We start from the raw sequence: 24,374 nt of genomic DNA on the forward strand, positions 1-24,374 counted from the left end.
TCAAGTCAATGCAAGTGCATACTGTATCCTTCTGGGAGGGGGTTTAGAGTCCAAATCAGTGCACATACACCTCCTCTCTCCTGTAGGAACAGACCTGCACTGCAGCTATGTTACTGAAGCAAAAGAAGCAAACAAAATACTAAATGCATGTTTCTGTGGGCTTTTAGTTTGATCTGCGATTTGTCTAACTTGAGGTTCAATCTTTTAATCTACTGCATATATTGTACAAGTTGTTTTATACTTTAGGATTTTCCATTTTCTGTTATTTTATTGCTTTTCCACTTTAGATTGCAAAAATAGCTGAGAGAAGTGTTGCTACCCATGGAAATGCTTCAAGACATGAAGGCAGCGATAATTACATGGGTTTATATAGAGACGTGATTTGATTGGTACCTCCTACAGAAGCCGTTCTTGTTTGAAAACAAAGAAACTGATCTTCTTTTGAAACAGTACCTACAGATGGAAGCAAGCAGACCATATTTATTCATATGGGACTTTTCAAAAACAAGATCAACAAACTTTTTCAAAAGCCAGTACACAATGTACAAAACTAAAAACCAATACAGAATGTACACATTAAGAAAAGTAACAAAAGAAATAACATGGAGGAATTGTTTTTTAAAAAAATTTTTTTGCAGTAAAAATATGCATTAAAGGACCTGAGATGGTCAGTCCAGTGGGGTACCTTTAGGACCACTGAGCTCGCCTGCAGCCCTAACCACAACGCTGATATGATTAAGTGGTTAAGGATTTGGATGTCTGTGGAATGTATTCAAGCTTCTCATGTGATGCCATGCACACATTGCTTGAAACTGCGGTCATGCTGTTTTAGGCACAGTGACTGGGGGTTGTCATCCATCCTGACACAAAATACAGATAAGCATCCAAAGTTTAGTAGACTTTCAGATCTTGTTCTTGTTTTTAATTTGAAGGGTTGTTGATAAAAAAATGAAAGAGATCATGTGGCAAGAATTCAGGGTTCATAGTTCTGAGTATCAGGCCTTGACAGGCTTGGAACTGCATTTCATCCGGTGGCGTTGTAGATCCTGTTAAAAATCGATGGAATTATGAACACAGAAAAGTACCATCAGACTTTGATCCACCCTGTACATCTGCAAATCTTCTGATCCAATGTCAATAATTAATGGCAGTGTTTTCTCCTCTATTGATGTATGCTGTTAGTGATTACAATGAAATGGTTAGAGCTTAACTGATATTGAAGTTCAATCAAGAAATTAAATGTTGTGCTTTAAGTCATGACGATCAATATTTAGAACACAGCTTTTAATACAGTGAGGAATCCCTCCAACAGAAAAAGGCTTTACTCTTCAACCACTGGTCATTTCTAATCCAGAATAAATATGAAAACAAACTATGAGTTTATACTATGACTAAATCTGTACTGGTACACTTTATCGTCCTTAACCATCCTTCACACACACACACACACACACACACACACACACACACACACACACACACACACACACACACACACACACACACACACACACACACACACACACCTCATTCACCCAATCACAAACACATTCATACAGCCTTTTTATCCATGCCTAAAGCGGCTTTTTGCTTGCAATCATAAGGAAATGTTGTCGATGTGCTGGTTTTCAGTCAGGCTTGATAACATAGTTTAAGTGTACAGGATTCTCTACAGTCGTGTTCTGAATGTGCAAAAGGTTTCAGAGACAGGCAGAAGTCTTGTTTAGTTTGTAGTCAATTATTTTGTTTTATGGCCATTATTTGTACAGTGTTCTCAAATAAATATTAAAAATTACTGTAGAGAAAAATCAATATCATTATCAACAAACACATTCTTTATGTAAGTTCAAGGTGTATATAAATTAAAATAAGTGAAAGAACAGGTGAAACATGCACATTTAAAGAAGTTATTTCCCCCAAAAAAGACAGAATAGATTGATATTAGACAGAACTGTCAACTCATTTCCTTTCAAACCTGGTCTCAGGCAAATGCAAAACAGAACAGTAAATCAAGCCAATACGTGCAGCAGGGATTACAGCAGGGAATAGCAAGAGTAGCTACTCAAGAGCAATACAGATTACCTGAGAGCCTGGCTGCATTAAAGTGCAGCACTTATTAATTAGTTATTTTATTTTTGTGTTTGAAAACAAGTTCACCATGAACTGATGTAGATCAGATACAAAAAGCGACAAAAATATCACAGAATACAGGATAATTGAAACGTCAATGAAGCGGCTTTCTACTGGGAAAATACACCAAAATGCAAAACCTCATCCCGTGGTTTAGTTTTTTGTACACGGTAATCAGGAAGAGGAAACAGACTGTCCTTGGCAATACCAATGTGGAGAAATGACAGTGCAATAAATAAAATCTCTGTTCTTTTTTGTCCCTTTGATGGTGGTGTACTGCATAAAAAATAAACAGCAGCCCATTGAGTCATTCGACATCCCAATTAAAGTATATGGTTTTGTAGAACAGACATCACCTTTGTCGGCTTGCATTGGTGACTAAATCTAAAATTCTGCCAATTTAAATAATGATTGATTGTATTTGTTTTTTGGGTTATTTTTTCCCTCCTTGCACATGTCCCAGCATGCATGCAGGTAAATATGAGTACAAAGAAGCAAGCATATCGATTCGAGGTCTATTCCAGGAAGGTCACATTTTTTTCTGTATATGATTATTTAACTTTGTTCACTTGTATTTACATTTCTATTTATTTTATTTTGCTTTTTTGCATGTTGTTTTTATCCGATTGTTCCTTATCAGATCCACTCCTGCATGTGATGGGGACATTAGCATTTCCTTATGAATGACCTGCATGACACTGCTCAAATATTACAGAGCTAAAAATATGCTTTATCATGTGGCTGAATGCAGTTTCTTCGAAAGCTGTATTCTGTAAATCAAGAAATATATTACAGACGTTTACAAAGCAGTGCAAACAGCCTCAGGTCTTCTGCCAGAGTATGGGGCTTTTTTTCCCCCTTCAACAAAAAGTCCCTTGAAGATGTATAACTGTGACCAAAAATACCAAGAAAAAGTCTCACTGAAGGATTATATGATGCAGAGACACATTTAGTGTTGTAAAAGCATGTGCTACATGATTTCTTTGACTGACTGAGCTTTTTCTTTGAAAACTATTTTAGTAAGTGCAGCAGATTGGCTGCTCTCACTGATTAGAAATTGTGCTTTCTGGTAATTAATGTTATTGAACTCCAGTCAAATTTTGCTTAACTTGTTCGAACACCACAAGTTACAACTCTAATGCACCTATAACAATAATGGATGACTGATCCGTCTTCTTCCCCCAATGTGTTGGCACTGAATCCTCTCCACTTCAACCAAATTCTGTTCAATTTGGATTAGCGGCTAATAGAAAACACCCTGACTGCAGTAATTATGGCATTTTCTATAAGATATTCTATAATTGATACATGTATATTTGTGCATACATGTATCACTCTGCTAAATCCATTAAATTGAAGATGTATTCGAGGGGGTTTCTAAGGTGGCTTCATTAACCATGTTTTAGCATTTCCATACTAATTTGGTTAAGGAGATATGCATGCAAAGCCTACCAATGAGCTGTTTACTTTTTAAACTATTAAGCTCCAAAGGAGCACTATAGGGCAATTTAATTATCTAACAGTGCAGAAGAGAGATGTAAATTTTTTCACTCTGTCTTTTCAAGTGGTGAGTCATCAAACTTTTTCTTCTCTTTGGATTTTGTTTCACAGCAACAAAGCAAATGTCAGCGCTTCTACCTTTTTCAGCATGAAAAACATCAAAACTGTGTTAATACTTGAAACGTGCTCGTGGACGGTCTTTAACACTGGCATGTCAGAAGCATCCTTTATGTAAACAACTTCCTCATCATCCACAATTAACCAGAGCTCCTTAAACATGACGGCTTTCATCGAACCATTCAGCATGTTGGGTTTAATCCATGAATACTTAGATACAAAAGCCTTTACCTTGTGAAATACTGTGGATTCTACACTATTTAAATAAAAGAAGGTCACAAGCAAGCCAGAGAACCCCAGAGATTTACTCACTATCTCACCGAGCCTTTCCTGTGTGATCCTTCTAATCTACTTGCACTTCAACGTTTGAAATGGTAAAATTATTATTTTAAGTTTGATTTTTTCTGACTTTATTGCTTCTTACAAAGTGGACTCCATACTACTTGAAGGATACAGGAAACGCTGACTGGTCAAACTGTTCAACTCCACCACCCGGGGTTGTTCTGAGTGGAGTTTGCATGTTCTCCCCACGTGCACGGGTTCTCTTCAGGTACTGCAGCTCCCCAATCTGAAGACATGCAGTTAGTGGGGTTAGGTTAATTGGTGACTAAATTGCCCATAGGAGTGAATGCGAGTGAAAATGATTGTGTCTCTTTGTGTTAGTCCTGTAACCTTGGCGACCTGTCCAGGGCAAGCCCTATGATAGCTGGGATAGACTCCAGCCATCCCGCGACCCCGATAAGCACGAGTGGAAGAGAATAGATGTATGGATTTCTTATTGCTTTGTCTGAAATGCTAATGTAACACATAGGGGGGCTAAAGCAGTCACACCAGAATGTCCTGCTAAACAGAAAGATTCTTTAAAATACAAGGGGGAGCAAGCGAGTCAGATACCCAGGGCACAGAGATGAAGCAGGTCTGATCATAAACAGTTTATTACTAGGCCAGGGAGCACAAATAAAAACACCCTTAAAATGTACGTAATAAAATCTACTAAAACTAAATAAAAAAAAATTCTAAAACCCGTAAAACTACCATTTTCTACATTCACAAAAAAACCCTGCTATAATTATGCCACATGTTCATTATGGGTCCATCAGCAGGCCAGGAATTCCTTCCTTAGAGCAGAGTCCAGGCCAGCCTCGTCTTCGGCAGACAAGGAAGAGGCTCCCATCTTCTTGTCCTTCCACTGGCACATCACATCCCTGCCCAGCTTGCGTTCTGCACCCGAACCCATCATTCGACCACCGCCACAGCTCCCCTTGTGTCGGTGTCCTGTAAAATAACAAATAGGGGCCAGAACAATGGTCCCAGAAGCGGCCCTGGCTCATGGCCATGGCGACCCTCTCCCAACCCAGCTGCACCCAGTAAACAACAGTAGAGAGGTAAACCTCTACCTTGCTGCCAAGCACACGCGTTGTCTCCTACTGTTGCCGTTCCATGAGGTCAGGACTGGGTCGCCGTGTCACACTGGCCATTTAGCATTCACCGTCCAGTCACCTTACACAGCTGATAGGCCACCTCTGGACACACCCATGCCTCAGCAGGTGGTCCCTATCAGCTAATTTGTCCCATGTGTAGCCAGTCCACAGTGGATTAAAAACTATGTCACATAAAACACTAAAAACCATGCAATAGAAACAGAATAAAACCATGCAAATAAAACGACACTCATAAATAAACACTAAAAATCAGAATAAAAACAATATACAAGATAAATACAAATTTCCACTGTGTGACACTAAGACAGTTTGAAATCTTGATCGTGTTTTGGATTTGGGTCCAGGTTTTGAAAATCACATCACTGCAGGAACTTAAAAACGTATTGAAAATTGAAACATCCCTATATTAAACCGGAGCTGAGGAACTAGTTAATCCTTTCATCTTAATGAAATCTTTATCAACTTAGACTACAGCAACGTCCTATTAGCTGTACTGTCAAAATATGGTGCTGGAGTCAGAGTTTGTCTATGTCCAAGAAATCTAACATTTCACACCACTACTCAGGTTACTTCATAGGCCCATTTTTAGTATGCTATAAATCACTTAATGGTTTGGGCCCCGAGTACATCTCCCTCTCATTGGTTTATTGATTTTGTGACGTGCATTGATTTTATGTTTGCCCATGTTTTTATCTTCATATTCGTTTCTTTTTTTAATTTATGTTGAGCAGTGTTGAGTGACACTGAACGTTAAAATAAGAAATGTTCCATTTACTTTACTTCCCTTTTTCTGGGCTGTGTTCCACTTTAGTTCACTTTATTCTGGTGGTAAAAGCGTCTATGGAGAAAACAAAGACAAATGCCTGGAATCACTCCTCTGCCACATTCTCACTGTGCTTTAGCTGATTTACTGGGCTTTGTAGCGCCGCTGCCTTTCTTCAGCTCCAGTACTCAGATGAAAGCATTGCATTTGTTGAAACAATGGCTGTTTGGAGCATGCTGAGCACAGAATTAACAGCAGATTAGGAGTTATCTTTTCAAGACTAATTTGACATGTCCCTTCTTTTCCACATTTTTCTTCAGAACCTCTCTGAGGAGCAAAAGTTGTATGTAAGTTGACGGAGGATTTTTCTATGTTTAAACGATATGTTTAGCAAATCGATTTTACTTACATTTCCTTTTTTGTACCAATGATCTGAAGAGACTGACATTACTGTTATGTGTACAAGGTAAGCTGAGTTTGGAAACATGACAACAACCCATAAATTAACAGCCTGCAACCTGATCCCAGGTGCCAGTAGGAGAAATATTTGGAAACTTTGCACAGAAAACATATAAGTCAAAGAATTCAGGGGAAACAGAGAAGTACAAAGAATATTGATGTATAGGCTTAGGCTTGAAGAAGAATAAATTAAAGTAATGAATAATTAATTTTCTTCACAATGCTTGTTTCCTGAAAGCTTCCTCTGTAAAGGCATCAATTAGGAGTTAAAAGGTTCATTTGTCAGACTACAGTGGAAAGTGATAAAAAGAAAGCTGCTTTCATTAACTCCACAGCTCATCACATTCTCCACTCCCAGCTCGCCGCTCCTGTGGCCATGAACATTTTAAAAGTGAGCACCACGACTGGTTGGAGTGAAGGAAGGAAGACAGGATAAAAGACATGTAATGATTCAATGCAGAGAGGTTTATGAACACATAGAAATACTCAGTGCATCATGGGAATCCCCCGGCATCCCACACCTATTGCAGTGTAACTAAGGGAGGATTCAGGGTCCCCTAATCCAGCCCTAACTATATGCTTTAGCAAAAAGGAAGGTTTGAAGCCTAATCTTAAAAGTAGAGATACAGGGAGTGCAGAATTATTAGGCAAATGAGTATTTTGTCCACATCATCCTCTTCATGCACGTTGTCTTACTCCAAGCTGTATAGGCTCGAAAGCCTACTACCAATTAAGCATATTAGGTGATGTGCATCTCTGTAATGAGAAGGGGTGTGGTCTAATGACATCAACACCCTATATCAGGTGTGCATAATTATTAGGCAACGTCCTTTCCTTTGGCAAAATGGGTCAAAAGAAGGACTTGACAGGCTCAGAAAAATCAAAAATAGTGAGATATCTTGCAGAGGGATGCAGCAGTCTCAAAATTGCAAAGCTTCTGAAGCGTGATCATCGAACAATCAAGCGTTTCATTCAAAACAGTCAACAGGGTCGCAAGAAGCGTGTGGAAAAACCAAGGCGCAAAATAACTGCCCATGAACTGAGAAGAGTCAAGCGTGCAGCTGCCAAGATGCCACTTGCCACCAGTTTGGCCATATTTCAGAGCTGCAACATCGCTGGAATGCCCAAAAGCACAAGGTGTGCAATACTCAGAGACATGGCCAAGGTAAGAAAGGCTGAAAGACGACCACCACTGAACAAGACACACAAGCTGAAACGTCAAGACTGGGCCAAGAAATACCTCAAGACTGGTTTTTCTAAGGTTTTATGGACTGATGAAATGAGAGCGAGTCTTGATGGGCCAGATCGATGGGCCCGTGGCTGGATTGGTAAAGGGCAGAGAGCTCCAGTCCGACTCAGACACCAGCAAGGTGGAGGTGGAGTACTGGTTTGGGCTGGTATCATCAAAGATGAGCTTGTGGGGCCTTTTCGGGTTGAGGATGGAGTCAAGCTCAACTCCCAGTCCTACTGCCAGTTTCTGGAAGACACCTTCTTCAAGCAGTGGTACAGGAAGAAGTCTGCATCCTTTAAGAAAAACACAATTTTCATGCAGGACAATGCTCCATCACACGCGTCCAAGTACTCCACAGCGTGGCTGGCAAGAAAGGGTATAAAAGAAGAAAAACTAATGACATGGCCACCTTGTTCACCTGATCTGGACCCCATTGAGAACCTGTGGTCCATCATCAAATGTGAGATTTACAAGGAGGGAAAACAGTACACCTCTCTGAACAGTGTCTGGGAGGCTGTGGTTGCTGCTGCACACAATGTTGATGGTGAACAGATCAAAACACTGACAGAATCCATGGATGGCAGGCTTTTGAGTGTCCTTGCAAAGAAAGGTGGCTATATTGGTCGCTGATTTGTTTTTGTTTTGTTTTTGAATGTCAGAAATGTATATTTGTGAATGTGGAGATGTTATATTGGTTTCACTGGTAAAAATAAATAATTGAAATGGGTATATATTTGTTTTTTGTTAAGTTGCCTAATAATTATGCACAGTAATAGTCACCTGCACACACAGATATCCCCCTAAAATAGCTAAAACTAAAAACAAACTAAAAACTACTTCCAAGATAGAGCTGGGTGTCATCTGCATAGCAGTGAAAATGTATGCTATGTCTTCTAATGATGCTGCCTAAGGGAAGCATGTATAATGTAAACAGAATTGGTCCTAGCACTGAACCCTGTGGAACTCCATAATTAACCTTAGTGTGTGAAGAGGACTCTCCACCCATATGGAAAAGATGTATATAAATCTTATAAAGTTTGTATCTGTCTTGTGTGAAACTTGTGTGAAAAGCATACAAGAGTGAAAACAGATATAAGATCCCTAGAAAAATTATATAAATGAAACTTGTATGTTTTGGATACTTACTAAAACAATATATGAAAGTGGCCACTTTCATGAGTAAATCATATAAGCCTTATATGATTCACTATATGAAGTAGGCCACATCTGATGCAAGTCTTTTATAAGTTTTTTCTATTTCTTTTCCATATGGGCATTTACATGAACAAACTGGCGTCTATTAGATAGATATGATACAAACCACTGCAGTGCAGTACCTGTAATACCTACAGCATGTTCTAATCGCTCTAATAGGATATTATGGTCAACAGTATCGAATGCTGCACTAAGGTCTAGCAGGACAAGCACAGAGATGAGTCCACTGTCAGAGGCCATAAGAAGATCATTTGTAACCTTCACTAAAGCTGTTTCTGTGCTGTGATGAGCTCTGAAACCTGACTGAAACTCTTCAAATAAACCATTCCTCTGCAGATGATCTGTTAGCTGTTTGACAACTACTCTTTCAAGGATGTTTGATATGAAAGGAAAGTTGGAGATTGGCCTATAATTAGCTAAGACTGCTGGGTCTAGAGATGTTTTTTGAGTAAAGGTTTAACTACAGCCAGCTTGAAGGCCTGTGGTACATAGCCAATTATTAGAGATAGGTTGATCATATTTAAGATCGAAGAATTAATTAATGGCAGGACTTCTTTGAGCAGATTTGTAGGAATGGGGTCTAAAAGACACGTTGATGGTTTGGAGGAAGTAATTATTGAAGTTAACTAAGATCAATTGGCGGAAAAGACTCTAAATTAATATCAATGGTACTAAAGGTAGCTGTAGATAATATTACATCTGTGAGATGATTATGAGTGAATTTCTTTCAAATTGCTAAAGGCATTGAAGATGACAACAGTGGGTGAATTATATTCTTAAGGTTATTTACAGCACTTCCAGGAAGACATCTACTGTGATAAAGTCTACTCCCCAAAGCTGTGTAATCCATTATTGTAAATGTAAATGTTATCAGGAAATGATCAGACAGGAGAGGGTTTTCAGGAAACACTGTTAAATGTTCAGTTTCTATGCCATATGTTAAAACAAGATCTAGAGTGTGATTAAAGTGGTGGGTGGGTTCTTTTACATTTTGAATGAAGCCAATTGAGTCTAATAACAGATTAAATGCAGTGCTGAGGCTGTCATTTTAACATCCATTTACGTGGATGTTAAAATCACCCACAATAATTATTTTATCTGAGCTCAGAACTAAATCAGATAAAAAGTCTGAGAAATCAGACAGAAACTCTGTGTAAGGCCCAGGTGGACCATAGATGATAACAAGTAAGACTGGTTTCTGAGTTTCACAGCTGGGTTGGACAAGGCTAAGCATCAGGGTTTCAGATGAATTAAAAGTCTGTCTTTGTCTTTCATTAATTAATTGGCTGGTGTGAAAATTGGCTCCCACACCGCCCCATCGGCCTGTGCTTCGAGATTTCTGGTAGTTAGAATGACTCGGGGGTGTTGATTCATTTAAACTAACATAATCATCCTGCTGCAACCAGGTTTCTGTAAGGCAGAGTAAATCAATTTGTTGATCAATTATTAAGTCATATACTAACAGAGACTTGGAGGAGAGAGACCTAATATTTAATAATCCACATTTCACTGTTTTACTCTTTGGTTCAGTGCGGATCCTGTATTGTTCTTTCTTTGTGATTTTTTATGTTTGAGTCACTTTTTGCTGGTTTTTAGTTTGTTCTTTGTCTGTTTGGGAGCTGACACAGTCTCTATGGAGATGGGGTTTTGGGGGTTTTGGAGGAGAGGAGCTGCAGAGAGGCACCACTCAGACAGCCAGCAATTTAAGGAGAGCATGCAACTAAACATGTTACTCCTGGTCTGATTGGGGAGGGGACCAGAGAAAACTACAAAGTCCCACATTGTTTTGCCAAAGTTACACACCGATTCAATATTGATTTTAATGACCTCTGACCTCTAACCAGCTGTCATTACATGAATTATAATTTTACTGAATTTAAGTTTACCCTTAGCCAGCAGTTTTAAATTTCCCTCAATGTCGCCTGCTCTGGCCCCTAGAAGACGATTGACTATGGTTGCTGGTGTCTCTACCCATGTCTCAGATCAGAATTGAAAAGTACATGTCATATCAAGTACAAATGGATTGTTCAGTTATGATTGTACATAAAATCATGTGTTTTTAATGAAAGAGTTGTGCTATACATCTATTAATACAGCAATAATGTATGTCCATCTGCAATATTTATCTTTAAAAACATTTAAAATAAAAAAAACTCTGCTGCTACTGTAGGACCATTTCATCATATACACTTTTTTTCAATTTAAATATAATAAATGTAAGAAAATTTTGTGGCTCCAACACTGTGGTTGAATGACACAAATTAAAGTATGATACGATTTTGTTTCACAGTCTCAGCTCTATAACACTTCCTGTTTCATCATTTAAATCTGGTAACCAACACACAACAACAGAAAAGATTTGGCCCTGTTTCAATATCCTTGATGAAAGAAGGCAAATTAAAGTGCTCTTTGATATTTGGGCACTTTTTCTAAATGGAAAAAAAAACCAGTTTCAGACCTGGTACAGCAGGTACAAGTCAGCATCGGCGTAACTTTGTGCTGAACACTGGTGGGGTCAAGTTCTCTGTCTAAATAAATAAATTGGGTAAATTCCCAGATGATTAAACATGCAACTATTTTGCTGGTAAGACCTGAAATGAGTAAAAAAAAAAAAATCAACGGCCTATTTATGCAAGATCATTCATAATTTTATGGGGGGTTATATTGGTTGGGTCTGATTATTGGGGGGGGGGGGGGGTCATAACCCCCCTAACCCCTGGAAACTACGCCCCTGCAACTCAGTGACTGATTTGTCAAGTTTTTCTTTTTCTGGTAGCATGAGACAGTCCGCTAAATCCAGGTTGTACAGGTTGTACTCCAGGATGGCGTATTCATATGTACTGCTGCAAGAAGGTTTTTTGTGTGTTGCACCACAATTACAAGAATGTGGTAGAGGTACCAAGAGCAGTGCTGTTGCACGAGGGGAGCAGGACAGGGATGTAGAAGGGCATCAATTCAGCCACAAGATCAGTATCTTTTGTGTGAGTAGAAAAGGATCATACACTGCAAGAGTCCCTCCAGCAGGCAACTCGTGCGCATATTTCTGACCAAACTGTCAGAAACAGACTCCGTGAGGGTTGCATAAGTTCGCAACACCCCTCAGTGGGACCTGAGGTCACACTGTGCAAATCGATGGGCATTCTCCAGAAAACATGAGAACTAACAGCTCCACCACTGGTGCCCCATTCTTGTCACAGATGAAAGCAAGTTTGGACAAATTTTTGGAATCAGGGGAAGTCTGACAGCAAGGCACTTCACCTCTTTTGAACCTTTGCAGGGATTTATCTTGAAATGGCATCTGCTGAATTAGATATATTTTTAAAAAATTAAGTAAAAAAATTGGGGAAGTGAGACTTGCAAGCTGCTGTCCAATATGTACACTGGTAATACGCCTTATTTTTGTGTAGCCCTTGATGATGGGCTATTTTTTGGGTAACTTTTTAGGAATTTCATTCTCACTGAAACAGCTATGACAGTAATGATTTTTGAACATCCTCAACATGTTTATGGTACAAACTCTTGGCACTAAAAAGTCATAAAATCAATATTATTTGCAGGCAGCTAAAAAAGTAACTGCATCACTTCTTTAGCTTCAGCTCAGTCTCTTCTTAAAATCATGAGTTTGAAGAGTATGTTTAATAGCTTATTAATGAGCTTTTATTCACCTACACGTCTGTTAAATATATACAGTCTGATTGCTCATAAAGATTTAGTGGAGTAAAGCCAGTGTGGTATACTGGTACAGAGCTTGAGTTTGTAGTACTCGCCTTGCAGACGCAGTGAGTACTGCTCACTGCTCTGACTCTGACTGGTCCTTTTTTCCTCCTTCAGAATTAGATATTATTGTTATAACTACAACAATTTTACAATCCTCCAGCTTCCACGGTGCTTATCTCAACATAAACATTTATACTGGTTGCTCTTGTAAGGTCCATTTGTTCTTCTTCACCTGGTTCAAACTATAAATGGCTAATTTTCCTCCTCAAAAATGATTATTATAATTATTGCATAAATGATTCCCTTGTTACTTCCTATAGGATCTCCATCCAAGCGTCATCAGTGGCCTCTCAAAGAAGAGATTTGACAGTTAGCTATTATGGACATTGCCCTTCCTACACTACTTGTCTCAGTATTAAATTGATATACAAAATCTGATTGGTTGCAGAAGAAATATGTGTGGTTAAGTTTGAATGTGAGGAGCTCAAAATTACTTCTGCTGCGGTTTTCAATAATTAGTTGTAAGGACAGAAACATGGCACTGAGCAAAACAAGCCTCTGTAAAAAAAACAAACCCAAAAAAACAATAATGTTTGTGTGAAAAGCCTTGTTTAGTCCTCCTGAAATAATTGAAGCCAGACATAATGAGTATCACAGCTAATGTGTACTGCAGGTGTTATTCTTTCAGTGTCAGCCCGACTACGCTAAAGGTTAAGCTGTTACAATTTAGGAAGGGGGCTCATGCTGATGTTTCGGTGATTTATTCCAACAATAACAGGCAGTTTAATTTTGTAGTGTTTCTCTGCTAATGTGAAAACAGTCTAACTTCATCTGCGATCTCAGTAAGCACATTCTTAATCAATGTATGGCTTCCATCCCTAGTTTCCCCGTATTCAACTTAATATTGAATTCAATAAATTATGGCCCACATTGCAGGATGAGAGAGCAAGGTGCAGGGGATTTTGTAAAAGATGCCTTTCTGGTGATTGACAGGTATGCATTATATAAATGTGCAGTGTCCCTCGGTTTCTCAGTCTTATTTACCTCTTGCTCATGACATGTAGTTTCAAAACACCCAGATGGTGATGGCAAACGTCCCCAGCTAAAGCCTTTAAAACTAACTAATGGGTGATGTCACAGGAGCCACATCAGAAACTATCTTGGAATTCCTCCTCTTTTCCTCCTGCCTGACAGCTTCTTCTTCAGCCACCTTTGTCCAAACCATCTCAGCCATGTCTCTTTAACTTTGTCTCCAAACTGCTGAAGGTGACACCTTTGTCATTCACTGTGTTTTCTGGAGACACATCTTTGACCAAACAGAATGCGATCGTGTTTGGTCAGATAGATGGATAAACAGACTTTACAGGCTCGCTTTTCTGGATGTCCGAGTTAATGTTGGAGGATTCACACATCACAGTTTTTCTTATACCTCGTGCTTTATTGATACTGAAGTTTGCTCTTGATTAGCATCACTTGCACTAAATCTGAAGCAAACAACAGATGATCTGCACCTTCTGTGTCAAAATTTTGAATTTAGTTGTGATCTGTCTTTTAATGTAGTATTTCTCATCCAGACTAATCCCGGAAACGTCAAGCTGTGATTCAGCTGTGATTGGCACTTGCGCGCCCATGGCTGATTTAGTGAACACTTGATTTGTTTTTGCTTTGCGTTTTAAGTGATGGAGCATTCATTTGAAATATCAGAGAGAGAGAGAGAGAAGTACAACAGTGAGCCATCTGTAAAACATGGTGGAGGCTTTGTCATGGTTTGGCACTGAATTTCACTCAGTGGTGTTGGGGATGTTGTTAAAATGAATGGAATTATAAACATATGAAAGTACTGTCAGATTTTCATCCACCATTCAATACCATTTGGAAAGCATTTGATTGGTAAACGGCTTCATTTTTCACCGTGACAATGATCTCAAACACATGTGAAAGCAGTGAAAGCATACCTACTGTCAGTCAATGATTGGCCTCCTAAGAGCCTGGACCTCAACTTTAGTGATACAATGGGATCATTTGATATTGAATTAAACAATATCAACATTTAAAGAAGAGCTTTGGATCTCCTTTAAGAATTAAATTCAAAATCCTGCTCCTAACATACAAGGTCTTGAATAATCAGGGCCCGTCTTATCTTAATGACCTTGTAGTACCATATCACCCCATTAGAGCACTTCGCTCTCACACTGCAGGCTTACTTGTTTTTCCTAGAGTATTTAAAAGTAGAATGGGAGGCAGAGCCTTCAGTTTTCAGGCTCCTCTTCTAAAGAAACAGCTTCCAGTTTGGATTCAGGAGACAGACACTATCTCTACTTTCAAGATTAGGCTTAAAACTTTCCTTTTTGCTGGGTTGGGCTGGATCAGGTGACCCTGAATCCTCCCTTAGATACACCGCAATAGGTGTGAGCTGCTGGGGGATTCCCATGATGCATTGAGTATTTCTTCTTCAGTCACCTTTCTCACTCACTATGTGTCAATAGACTCTGCACTGAATCATATCTGTTATTAATCTCTGGCTCTCTTCCACAGCATGTCTTTTATCCTTTCTTCCTTCTCTCTCCCCAACCGGTCGCAGCAGACGGCCGCCCCTCCCTGAGCCTGGTTCTGCAGGAGGTTTCTTCCTGTTAAAAGGGAGTTTTTCCTTCCCACTGTCACCAAAGTGCTTGCTCATAGGGGATCATATGATTGTTGGGTTTTTCACTGTATGTATTATAGTAGGGTGTACCTTACAATATAAAGTGCCTTGAGGTGACTGTTGTTGTGATTTAGCACTGTATAAATAAAATTGAATTGAATGGCATAGCAGGCTGGAGAACTTCTCCTGAAGAGTATGTGAAGAAATGACAAGAGTGGTGCCTAAGAGAGTTCTCTTTGTGTCTCTCTCTGTGTTGGAGAATAAATGTGGTCATAGCAAATATTGCTTTGAAGCTTATATAAATTCCTTTTGTCACGGTTTGCGGGGGCAAGCCGTGTGGAATATATATATAGGACCAAAAGGCGGCAGCTCTGGTGCAGGTGAGTGTTTATTAACCACAAAAATGCAAACAACAAAGGCGCTAGGAACATGAAACTGAAACCTAAACTGGGTAAACTAACACACAAACCAGGAATGACGGTGCAGGGAGGTCCGGGGAAATACATGCAGGGAGACCGAGGGGAAACAACACAGACGAACCAGCAACGAGGACACGGTAACACACACTATAAATACACATGCCAGGAATCAGGGGATGGGAAACAGGAGGGGAACACACCTGGAATACATGATAACTGACAAGGCAGGGGAAACGTAAACAGAACACACTGACATAAGACAGAGCCCTTCAAAGTAAAACAGGAAACACATACACGTAATGACACAGACTCAAGACGCGGACTAAACACAGAGACTTACTACACTAAGGAAATGCACAAGCAGGGAAGACATCAACCAGGGGGAACACCACTAAATGCTAGAAAATACAAAACTATCAAAAGTACATAACCAAAAACACTGGGTCACCGACCCAGGACCATGACACCTTTCTCTTTAAAATCCTTTCCCAATTTCCTAGCAAACTATAAACAGATAAAGGGTGATTGAAGACTTGTGCACATACTGTATATAGAGAGAAATGCAAACGAAAGATAAATCAGTAAATGGGGCATGTAATGGGGGCAGCATGGGGTGTCAGTATGCCCCATCAAGACATTTTTCTAACCAAAGATGTTGGTGGTTCACTGAGAGTATTTTGGCTAAACGTGAATGACTTCATCATGGGTTACTGACTTTCAAGATTGTTAGAACTGTGCAAACTCTGTCTTTTTTTTCATAATAAAACTTAATTTATTTTTACTAATTATGACTGAAGTCTTGGTCATTTACCCACAGTTTTAAAAAAAAATCACTCACTAAAAAGAAGAGATTAAATCAAATAACAAAGTATATATTGATTAATAATACATTCATTAATATCTGTCATTAAGGTCCATCAGATTTGTAAAGTGCTCCTGCACATTTCTATTCCTTCTTCTGGTGAACTCCCAGCCCACTCCTCTACCCTCCTGTTGTGCAGTCTAATCACCTGATGTACAAAAGCCTTTCTGTGGAGAAGCCCTGAGACAGCAGTGAATGTACTGAATGTACTCCTCCTCTGTGTGTATGAAGGCAGAGTGCAGAGGATGGGTGGTATTGTCCATAATTGACCTAAATCTGGACAGTGTTGTCTGCACTGCCTCCACAGGGTCCAGCCTGTCTTTTGGGTTTTTTATTCAGCTGGTGTATGTTCCTCTTGTTAATACTGCTCCCCCAGCAGACAGCAAAATAGAGAAGCATGGTAGAAACCATCAACTGATAAAGCATTTGTAGCAGCTTTACTCAAAGTAAAGCCTGGGCTGTTTCCTTCCTGTAGACAAGGTTAGTCTTAAGAGTTCAGTCCTGTTTATTGTCAAACAGGAGTCCTAGCTACTTATAGGACGTGACTGTTTTAAAAGCCAGCAGCTACACGCTAGTGATGTGCGGATCGATCCTGAAATATCGATTCCTCCGATACCAACCATTTATGTTCTAGAATCGATTCTCACATTAAAATATCGATATTTTAGTAATTTAGAGTAAATTTGTAGTTTATCATTAACAGGAACACAGTGGAAAGAAACTATATCATTCGGATTGTCTACATTCAAAGGAACTACTTTCTCTTCCGCCTTTCATAGTCATGTGCGAAATACGGCTGCATAAATGTCTCGCAGCCGCTGGCGCGCGCACTCACAACAATGGCTGAGCTTAGTTGGAGTCATGTGCAGACTTATTTTACCTCCACAAACAGTTGAGACGTGGTTTGCGATACATGTGGCAAAAAAGTGCTCCAAGAGTGAGGTGTTTGTGGCCATACTAGGGAGACATTCAAAAGGGCTGTTGGGGGGGGCCTTTGCCCACACCACTTCCAGCCCGAGATTCCCTCAGAGCAATGGTGAGGCTGAAAGAGCAGTGAGAACAGTAAAGAGCTTTCCACAGAAAGGAGACCCATATCTCCCTCTCATGGCATATCGCACTACACCACTTGCCAATGGACATAGCCCTGCAGAGCTTCTGATGGGGAGGAAACTTTGTACCACAGTTCCCATACTTCCATCCTGCCTCAACCCAGGCTGGACAAACATCACTAAACTGAGAGAGAGAGAGAAGGGAAGGCGAGAGAAAAACAGTGGAAATGGTTTAACAACAGACACAGAGCACAAGACCTCACTGGACTACACCCAGGAGATCAAGTTTGGATCACAGACATGAAAACAAATGGGACTATATCAGGCAGAGCAGATACACCACGGTCTTACCTTGTTGAGACCCCGAGTAGGGCTGAACGATTATGGAAAATAATCTAATTGCGATTTTTTGCCCCAATATTGCGATTGCGATGCGATATGCGATTATTTTTTAAGGTCTTTGTCTTCTGTATTATTAAACAAAGACAAGCAATACATCATATAGTATGGCCAATACTATATTACATTAATTTTAAACTGTTCTTTCCTGGAAGACAGACCTCTGTTATGATGACATGAGGTGATGCATGAATTGATGACTGACATTTTTATTTAACTTCTTCAATCACAACAGTATATTTGAACATACACAATAGTTTATTTTTAGCTTACAAACATCTGAGCATAAAGTGCTGACAAGGAACCCTGGTGTAAACATTAAAATGAAAGTCAGTACAATGTGCAGATTGCAGAAATATACATAAAATAAATCAGTGGCTTTACCACACTCAGTTTTTCGACATCTGTGAAGTACTAGACAGTCATTAAATTAAAAAATAATATTAAATAAATAAAACTAATAAATAAAAAATACACACATCTTACTGATCTCTGCAGTCAGTAACATTACACATAAGGTGCAAACATAATAACAATTGTGTAAACACACACACAAACACGCCTTTAAATTAAAACTGGCTGAACATCTTGATTATCTGCAGTAAGTAACAGCAACACAGCACAAACTAAAGTGCACAATGAGTATGGCTCAGTTAGCCATAATCATCCTAGCTCACAGGTTTTTTGCTAGGAAGACTAGCATATCTACTTTTGCTGGCTTTAAGGATGAGCGAGTGCAGGTCACTATATTCCCTCCAGTGCTGAACAGACGCTCTGAGGGGGCACTTGTGGCTGGCACACACAGATATTTGCGGGCCATCTTGCACAGTCGTGGAAAGTGAATGTTGTGCACCTTCCACCAGGCTAAGGGATCATCCTCTCCGTCAATGACAGGGGTCAACAGGTAACTATTCAACTCTGCCTCCACGACATCTTCAAGTGGCAGAGGCAAAGCTGAAGAGGCCGCACTGGTTTTAAAAAGACTACCAATAGTCTTCTTTGCCTTTCCCCCAGAGGCCTGTGCACTTGGAGAATTTTGAGCAGTTTCAGTGCGAGACCTCTTCTCCTGCCAGATGGGAAGAGAGACATTAGTTTTGCAGTTAGCTTATTTTTAAATATTATGTGTTTGTGGAAATATAATTTTCAAGGATTTACCTGATTATGTGTACGTCTAGCCGATTCCACCATTTCTGTCTTCAGTCGGGCCTTAATGGCAGGAAGGTTGTCTGCGCTGATGTATTGCGTTTTGAACCTAGGGTCCATGAACGACGCAACATCCAAAAGCTCCTGGGTGTTGAGGTCACTATACTTGTCGTTGAGGTATGCCAGGACCTTGGTTTTAATTGATCTAGTCAGATCAGTGTCCGCAGCATCTTCAGCCAAGACTGATGTTGCCAGAAGATGGAGAACTGGCTTGAGGTAGGAGATGCTCACATACTCTTCTCCAGAAAGAGCATCAGTAAATTCGGAGAGAGGATGCAGTGCCTTATGAATGGACTCCAACACTTCAGCATCCTGCCAGGTTGGGATGAGGGAGCGTGCATGTCGGTCACCTGTCAATACCTGCGATATGGCTTTCATCTGTTCCAGCACTCTGGCAATCATTTTCTCTTTGGACCCCCATCTTGTAGGGCACTCAGTAATGAGAGAGTGCTCAGGAAGCTTAAGCTCCTTCTGTGCCTCAGTGAGAGCTGCCTTTTTCTTCCAACTGTGCGAGAAGTGCCCCACCAACTTCTTGCACAGCCCAATTGCTCTTGATACTCTACCATCTTTGATTGCATTTTCTGGAGGGAAAAAAAAATAAAGTAAAAAGTAAAATTAGTGTTAGACATACAATTGCAGTTATGATGCAAGGTTTCACCATTTCTCTCTCTCTCTCTCAAATTCAAAGTTGCTTTATTAGCATGACTATGGGAACAGTGTTGCCAAAGCTACTGTTACATACATCATGACATACAAGAACATAAGACCATAAGACAAAAACAAAAAAGAAAATACATAAGAAGAGGTGGGTACATCAGGGTGGGGTTGACATAACATATCTAGAATTAACAGCAGTAAAGAACAAGATAAATAATAGTGTGGTGTGTTTGTAGGAGAGAGTGATACACAGGCTCGCACATACATGCATGCACACGCACACTCTCTCTCTCTCTCTCTCTCTCTCTCTCTCTCTCTCTCTCTCACGGCAGTAACTTACCAATAGCAAGATGTAATCTGTGTCCGAAACACTGGAGCCTGGTCCATTCGTTCAGCTGTGCTGCTTTCACCATATTTGACGCGTTGTCCGTCGTTATGCAGACAAGGTTGTCTTCAGGGAGATCCCAACACGCAAGCCCCTCTCTCAGGCCAGCAGCAATGTTTTCCCCTGTGTGGTCTTCGGGGAAGTAGGCCGTTTGTAGGCTGCGAGCTTCGAGGTGGAGGTCTTCGGTAATGTAATGCACCGTCAGACTTTGATAGGGCTCTGCTGTACGGCTTGACCACATGTCTGTTGTCGCCGCAAAAAACTCAACAGCCTTTAACTCCGCTGCGACCCTCCGCCTACATTGCATATGTAGCTCGGGTATTGCAGTCTGACTGAAATACGTGCGGGAGGGCATTCTGTACCTCTTATCCAGTGTAGTTACCAAATTATTGAACCCAGGCTTGGTCACCGTATTGACGGGCATCATGTCTTTCGCGATGCAGTGGGTTACTGCTTTGGTGATTTCCACGTGCCGTTTTGAAGTGCGTTCATATGGCGTAACACCATCAAACAGTTCGGTCAGTGATCCTTGCCGAGTAACGTTACTAGGTTTATTCTGCACACTACTAGATTTTTTAGCCATACATCTACCATACTCTGTTTTGTGCCGAGTCTTACGGTGTGTTCACACCGAACGCGATGGACGCGAATAGAGCGTCAGGTTTACATGTAAAGTCAATGGAAAGGCGCGATGACGCGCGATTGCGGGTCCCGCGAAAATTCGGAAGCAGATTTGCGTCGCGAAAACGCCAAAACGCGTGAAACGCGTGTCAGTGCAGCGCGTCTGGCGCGTTTGACTCGCGAATAAAACCACGCGCGTGAGTTTTTGTGTTGCATTTTGTGCATACGCGCGTTTCGCGTCTACCGCTCGAGTTGGAAAAATCTGAACTCCAGCGTCAAATCGCGCCGCGACAACCAATCAGGAGCCTGGTGACGTGGCTGTTACCTAGGTCAAAGGGGCAGATCCAGCCAAAGCCTTTCATACTTCAATGGAGGGGAAGGCTAATCAATGCGGTAGCAAACAACTCGGAGCTGTACAACACCAGCTGCTTTCAGTACCGAGACAGGAATAAAAAGGACCGAGCTTGGAGGAAGATATGTGAAGAGATCGGGCAACCTGGTAAGTTCATTCATTTCTCTTTTGAAAGTTTTCACTGACCCGGGGAAGTCGCACAAAAGCTAGCAAGCCACCGCTATTTTCCCACTGACGTACAAATACCGTTCTGCTTTTATGCATGTTGTCATTTAGGAATATATTTTATTGTTTATTAATAAACAGCACACAGTGGTCCCGCTGTTCATCCGTCACTGCTTTGCTTTTTCGCTGATTTTTTATTGCACCGGACAGCATTGCATTCTGCAGCCTGATTGACAAATCTCCTCCGTGTCGTGTCTCCTGCGCTTGCCAAATTTATCACGTTTGGTTTTGATAACCATCACGTCCAATAGAAAAAACAGCACAAAAACACCCATAACTATGAGCCTCATTCGGAAATAGACACCTGCACCGTGAGGGAAAAAGGCGCACGAAAGTGGCGGGCAGATGAAGACAAACCGCGGCATAATAATACTTTTACGTTTTGCAATCTACAAAGGTTTGCACTTTGAGAACCAATTGTGAGAACTGTGACCAGGGGCTAGTTATTCTGAGAACCCCTGCAATAAATGAGGGACCACTGTCTACTCTATGATTATTATATTCAACCTGTTAACATTTAATACTGTATTGATAGAACCAACTGATTCTGCAGCAGAGCATCCCCAGTCCCTGAGCTCCTGCTGCTGCACCCACAGATATGTACAGCAAGCACTGATACCTTTTTAGTCGGTGGGATTCCCTTGTGATCACCTTTACTAAATATCTACAACCAATCTGATTATATCCTGTTATTGTTTTTTTTTTTTTCTTCAATGTTGAAATTAAAATCTAGTAGCAGCCTTCTCATTTCTTTGTGTTTTGTGCTGTTTTACAGGCCCACAGAGGAGGACGGCTCCGAGGCAGATGAGGGACGGGTCCCAGGACGGTCCATCGGCGGTGGAGCTGGCCATCCTGGAGTCCCTGAAGAGGCCACACCAGTCTCCAATGGAGCATTTCCTCCTCAGCCTTGTTCCTGCTCTGGAGAGCAGCTGGTCCTTTTTATTACTGTCTCTCTGTAAATTCTTATATTTTATATATTTATGTTTAATGTTTTTCTGTTTGAGACTTTTAATATTATTTCAAATAAATTTTTATAATGACTAATGTCTCAGTTCTACTACACAGCAAATGTTGGCACACGACTTGACACATGTAGAATTTATTTCATATTATACTAATGACAAAATATACTGATACAGTGGGATGCAGAAGTTTGGGCAACCTTGTTAATAGACATCATTTTCCTGTATAAATCGTTGGTTGTTACAATAAAAAATGTCAGTTAAATATCATACAGGAGACACACACAGTGATATTTGAGAAGTGAAAAGAAGTTTACTGGATTTACAGAAAGTGTGCAATAATTGTTTAAACAAAATCAAGCAGGTGCATCAATTTGGGCACCACAAAAAAGAAATGAAATGAATATTTAGTGTATATCAATGTGTGTGTCTCCTATATGATATATGGGGTGCCTTTGTCTGGATGTGCTTCCCATCCAGAGCTGCACAGCACAGAGGAAAGTTCCAGCGCTCCTGGAATCCCTCTGTGATGGACCGCCAGTCTCCAGGTGAAGGCACAGCCATGAAGTCGTCCACTAGACAGTCCCAGATGGACGTCGCTGCCTGGGGGGTGATCTGGCTCACCGTGGACACACCGACTCTGAAACTGAACGCGATGGTCCTGAAGGAGTCCCCGGTGACAAGGAACCTGGACAAAATTGTTCAAAATCAGTATTATGTGTACTGCAGTTACAAAATACATCATTCAAATTCCAAAATACTTTTGTGATGTCAGATATAAATCACAAAACTTAAATCTTACATAAAACATTTTGTAATTATAAGGATAATTACAAAATGTATATTAGATAATATCTAAAACAGTTGTGTTTTGTTTTAACTTTAACATATCATAATTTGATTGGTAGCAACTTTCACAACTACAGTGAGCCAATCACTCATAATTCCTAAACATGTCAATCAGGTAGGAATGAAGTAAGACATTAATAGAAATAAAGAGTTGTGTGTTGACATGTAGCCCTTTCCTTGCTTAAATCATTAATATTTTTGAAAAATTAATCTGTGATAAGACAGCTTATCAAGATAGAACCATGTAACTAGAGATGAACCAAACTGTTCACAGTTTTATCTAACTCTCAGTTTTAAGAAAGGCTGGTGACCCCTGCTATAGAGTCTGACAGCTGCAGGGATTATATACAAATATTCAACTATCCCAGAATTAAACCAGGTCTAAATAAAAAGGAGTGAGTATCACTACAAGGTTAACTCAGTGGTGCTAATGCTACAGTTTGATATCAGCAAACACCGAGCGCATACATTGATGTGACACCACAGCCATGCTATCATGCAAACACTGATAACAGCATAAATCGAATTAAATCGGGGCTTGATGAGAGCTTCTGAGTATCACTAGAAATATTATAAAGAGTCGTCTCTGTACCACAGTTTGCTTTCAGTAAACACCGAGAGCATTCACTGTTAGCATAGCACATCCATGTTAGCAGTGTATAACTGGATGGATTAGCATATTAGCACAGATATCAATAAAGGACTACCGTATTAAATAGTTTTACTAACCTCAGGCAGACAGACAGGCACTCTGCAGGTGGGATTGAGCGCCTGTAGTTGGTGTCTAGGCGGGCGATGCTGGGACCAACGAGGGAAAGCAGGTCCTCAAACTGGCCGAGTGAATGACGGTGATAGCGCTGGAATCGGCCGTCATCCAGGCGCAGCTCCTGGAGCAAGTGGTGAAACTCACCAAACTGCTCATGCCTCTGGAGGACCTGATGGACCCGGGTACGGCGAGGATGTCCTTTACGCCGCTACTCTGCTCTTCACAGTACATAGAGAAGGGAGACTCTCTCTTCAAGCGCTAGCTCGATAGCTGCCATCTTGCAAAAATACCGGTCTGGCACAACTCCCTCCCACATTCCTCCCACATTTCCGGTTCACGCGCGTCAAAATATCATATTCTGACGCGCGATGGATTTTTCTTGGACACGCGTTGAGACGCGAATGTACACG

At 40.6% G+C, this 24,374-nt stretch overlaps 1 protein-coding gene and 1 long non-coding RNA gene across 2 annotated transcripts; one reads left to right on the forward strand and one right to left on the reverse strand.

Annotated features, from left to right (window-relative positions):
- Window positions 1-18,338: 18,338 nt before the first annotated feature.
- LOC146698015 (E3 SUMO-protein ligase ZBED1-like) lies at window positions 18,339-20,772 on the reverse strand. The gene is made up of 3 exons (XM_085472759.1): window positions 20,145-20,772; window positions 19,100-19,728; window positions 18,339-19,010 (listed from the first exon to the last, which is right to left on the reverse strand). The coding sequence occupies exons 1-3, from the start codon at window positions 20,770-20,772 to the stop codon at window positions 18,618-18,620; spliced, it is 1,650 nt and encodes a 549-aa protein (XP_085328885.1). The 3' UTR covers window positions 18,339-18,617.
- A 34-nt stretch (window positions 20,773-20,806) lies between these two features.
- Window positions 20,807-22,431, forward strand: LOC146698016 (uncharacterized). Its single transcript, XR_014922972.1, has 2 exons — window positions 20,807-21,309; window positions 22,163-22,431. It is a non-coding gene; the product is annotated as an uncharacterized LOC146698016 (long non-coding RNA).
- Window positions 22,432-24,374: the final 1,943 nt, after the last annotated feature.

The sequence above is a fragment of the Copadichromis virginalis genome, linkage group LG11 (genome assembly GCF_057382275.1).
Source record: "Copadichromis virginalis isolate Kocher_CV1m ecotype Utaka linkage group LG11, C_Virginalis_male_GT1.1, whole genome shotgun sequence".
NCBI classification, from domain to species: Eukaryota; Metazoa; Chordata; class Actinopteri; order Cichliformes; family Cichlidae; genus Copadichromis; species Copadichromis virginalis.

Coding starts and splice junctions, on each gene's coding strand:
- LOC146698015 (XM_085472759.1), bottom strand. CDS start 20,772: ATGGCTAAAAAATCTAGTAGTGTGCAGAATAAACCTAGTAACGTTACT. Junction 19,729..20,144: donor CAGATTACATCTTGCTATTG/GTAAGTTACTGC, acceptor TTTTCCCTCCAG/AAAATGCAATCAAAGATGGT. Junction 19,011..19,099: donor CTAGACGTACACATAATCAG/GTAAATCCTTGA, acceptor CCCATCTGGCAG/GAGAAGAGGTCTCGCACTGA.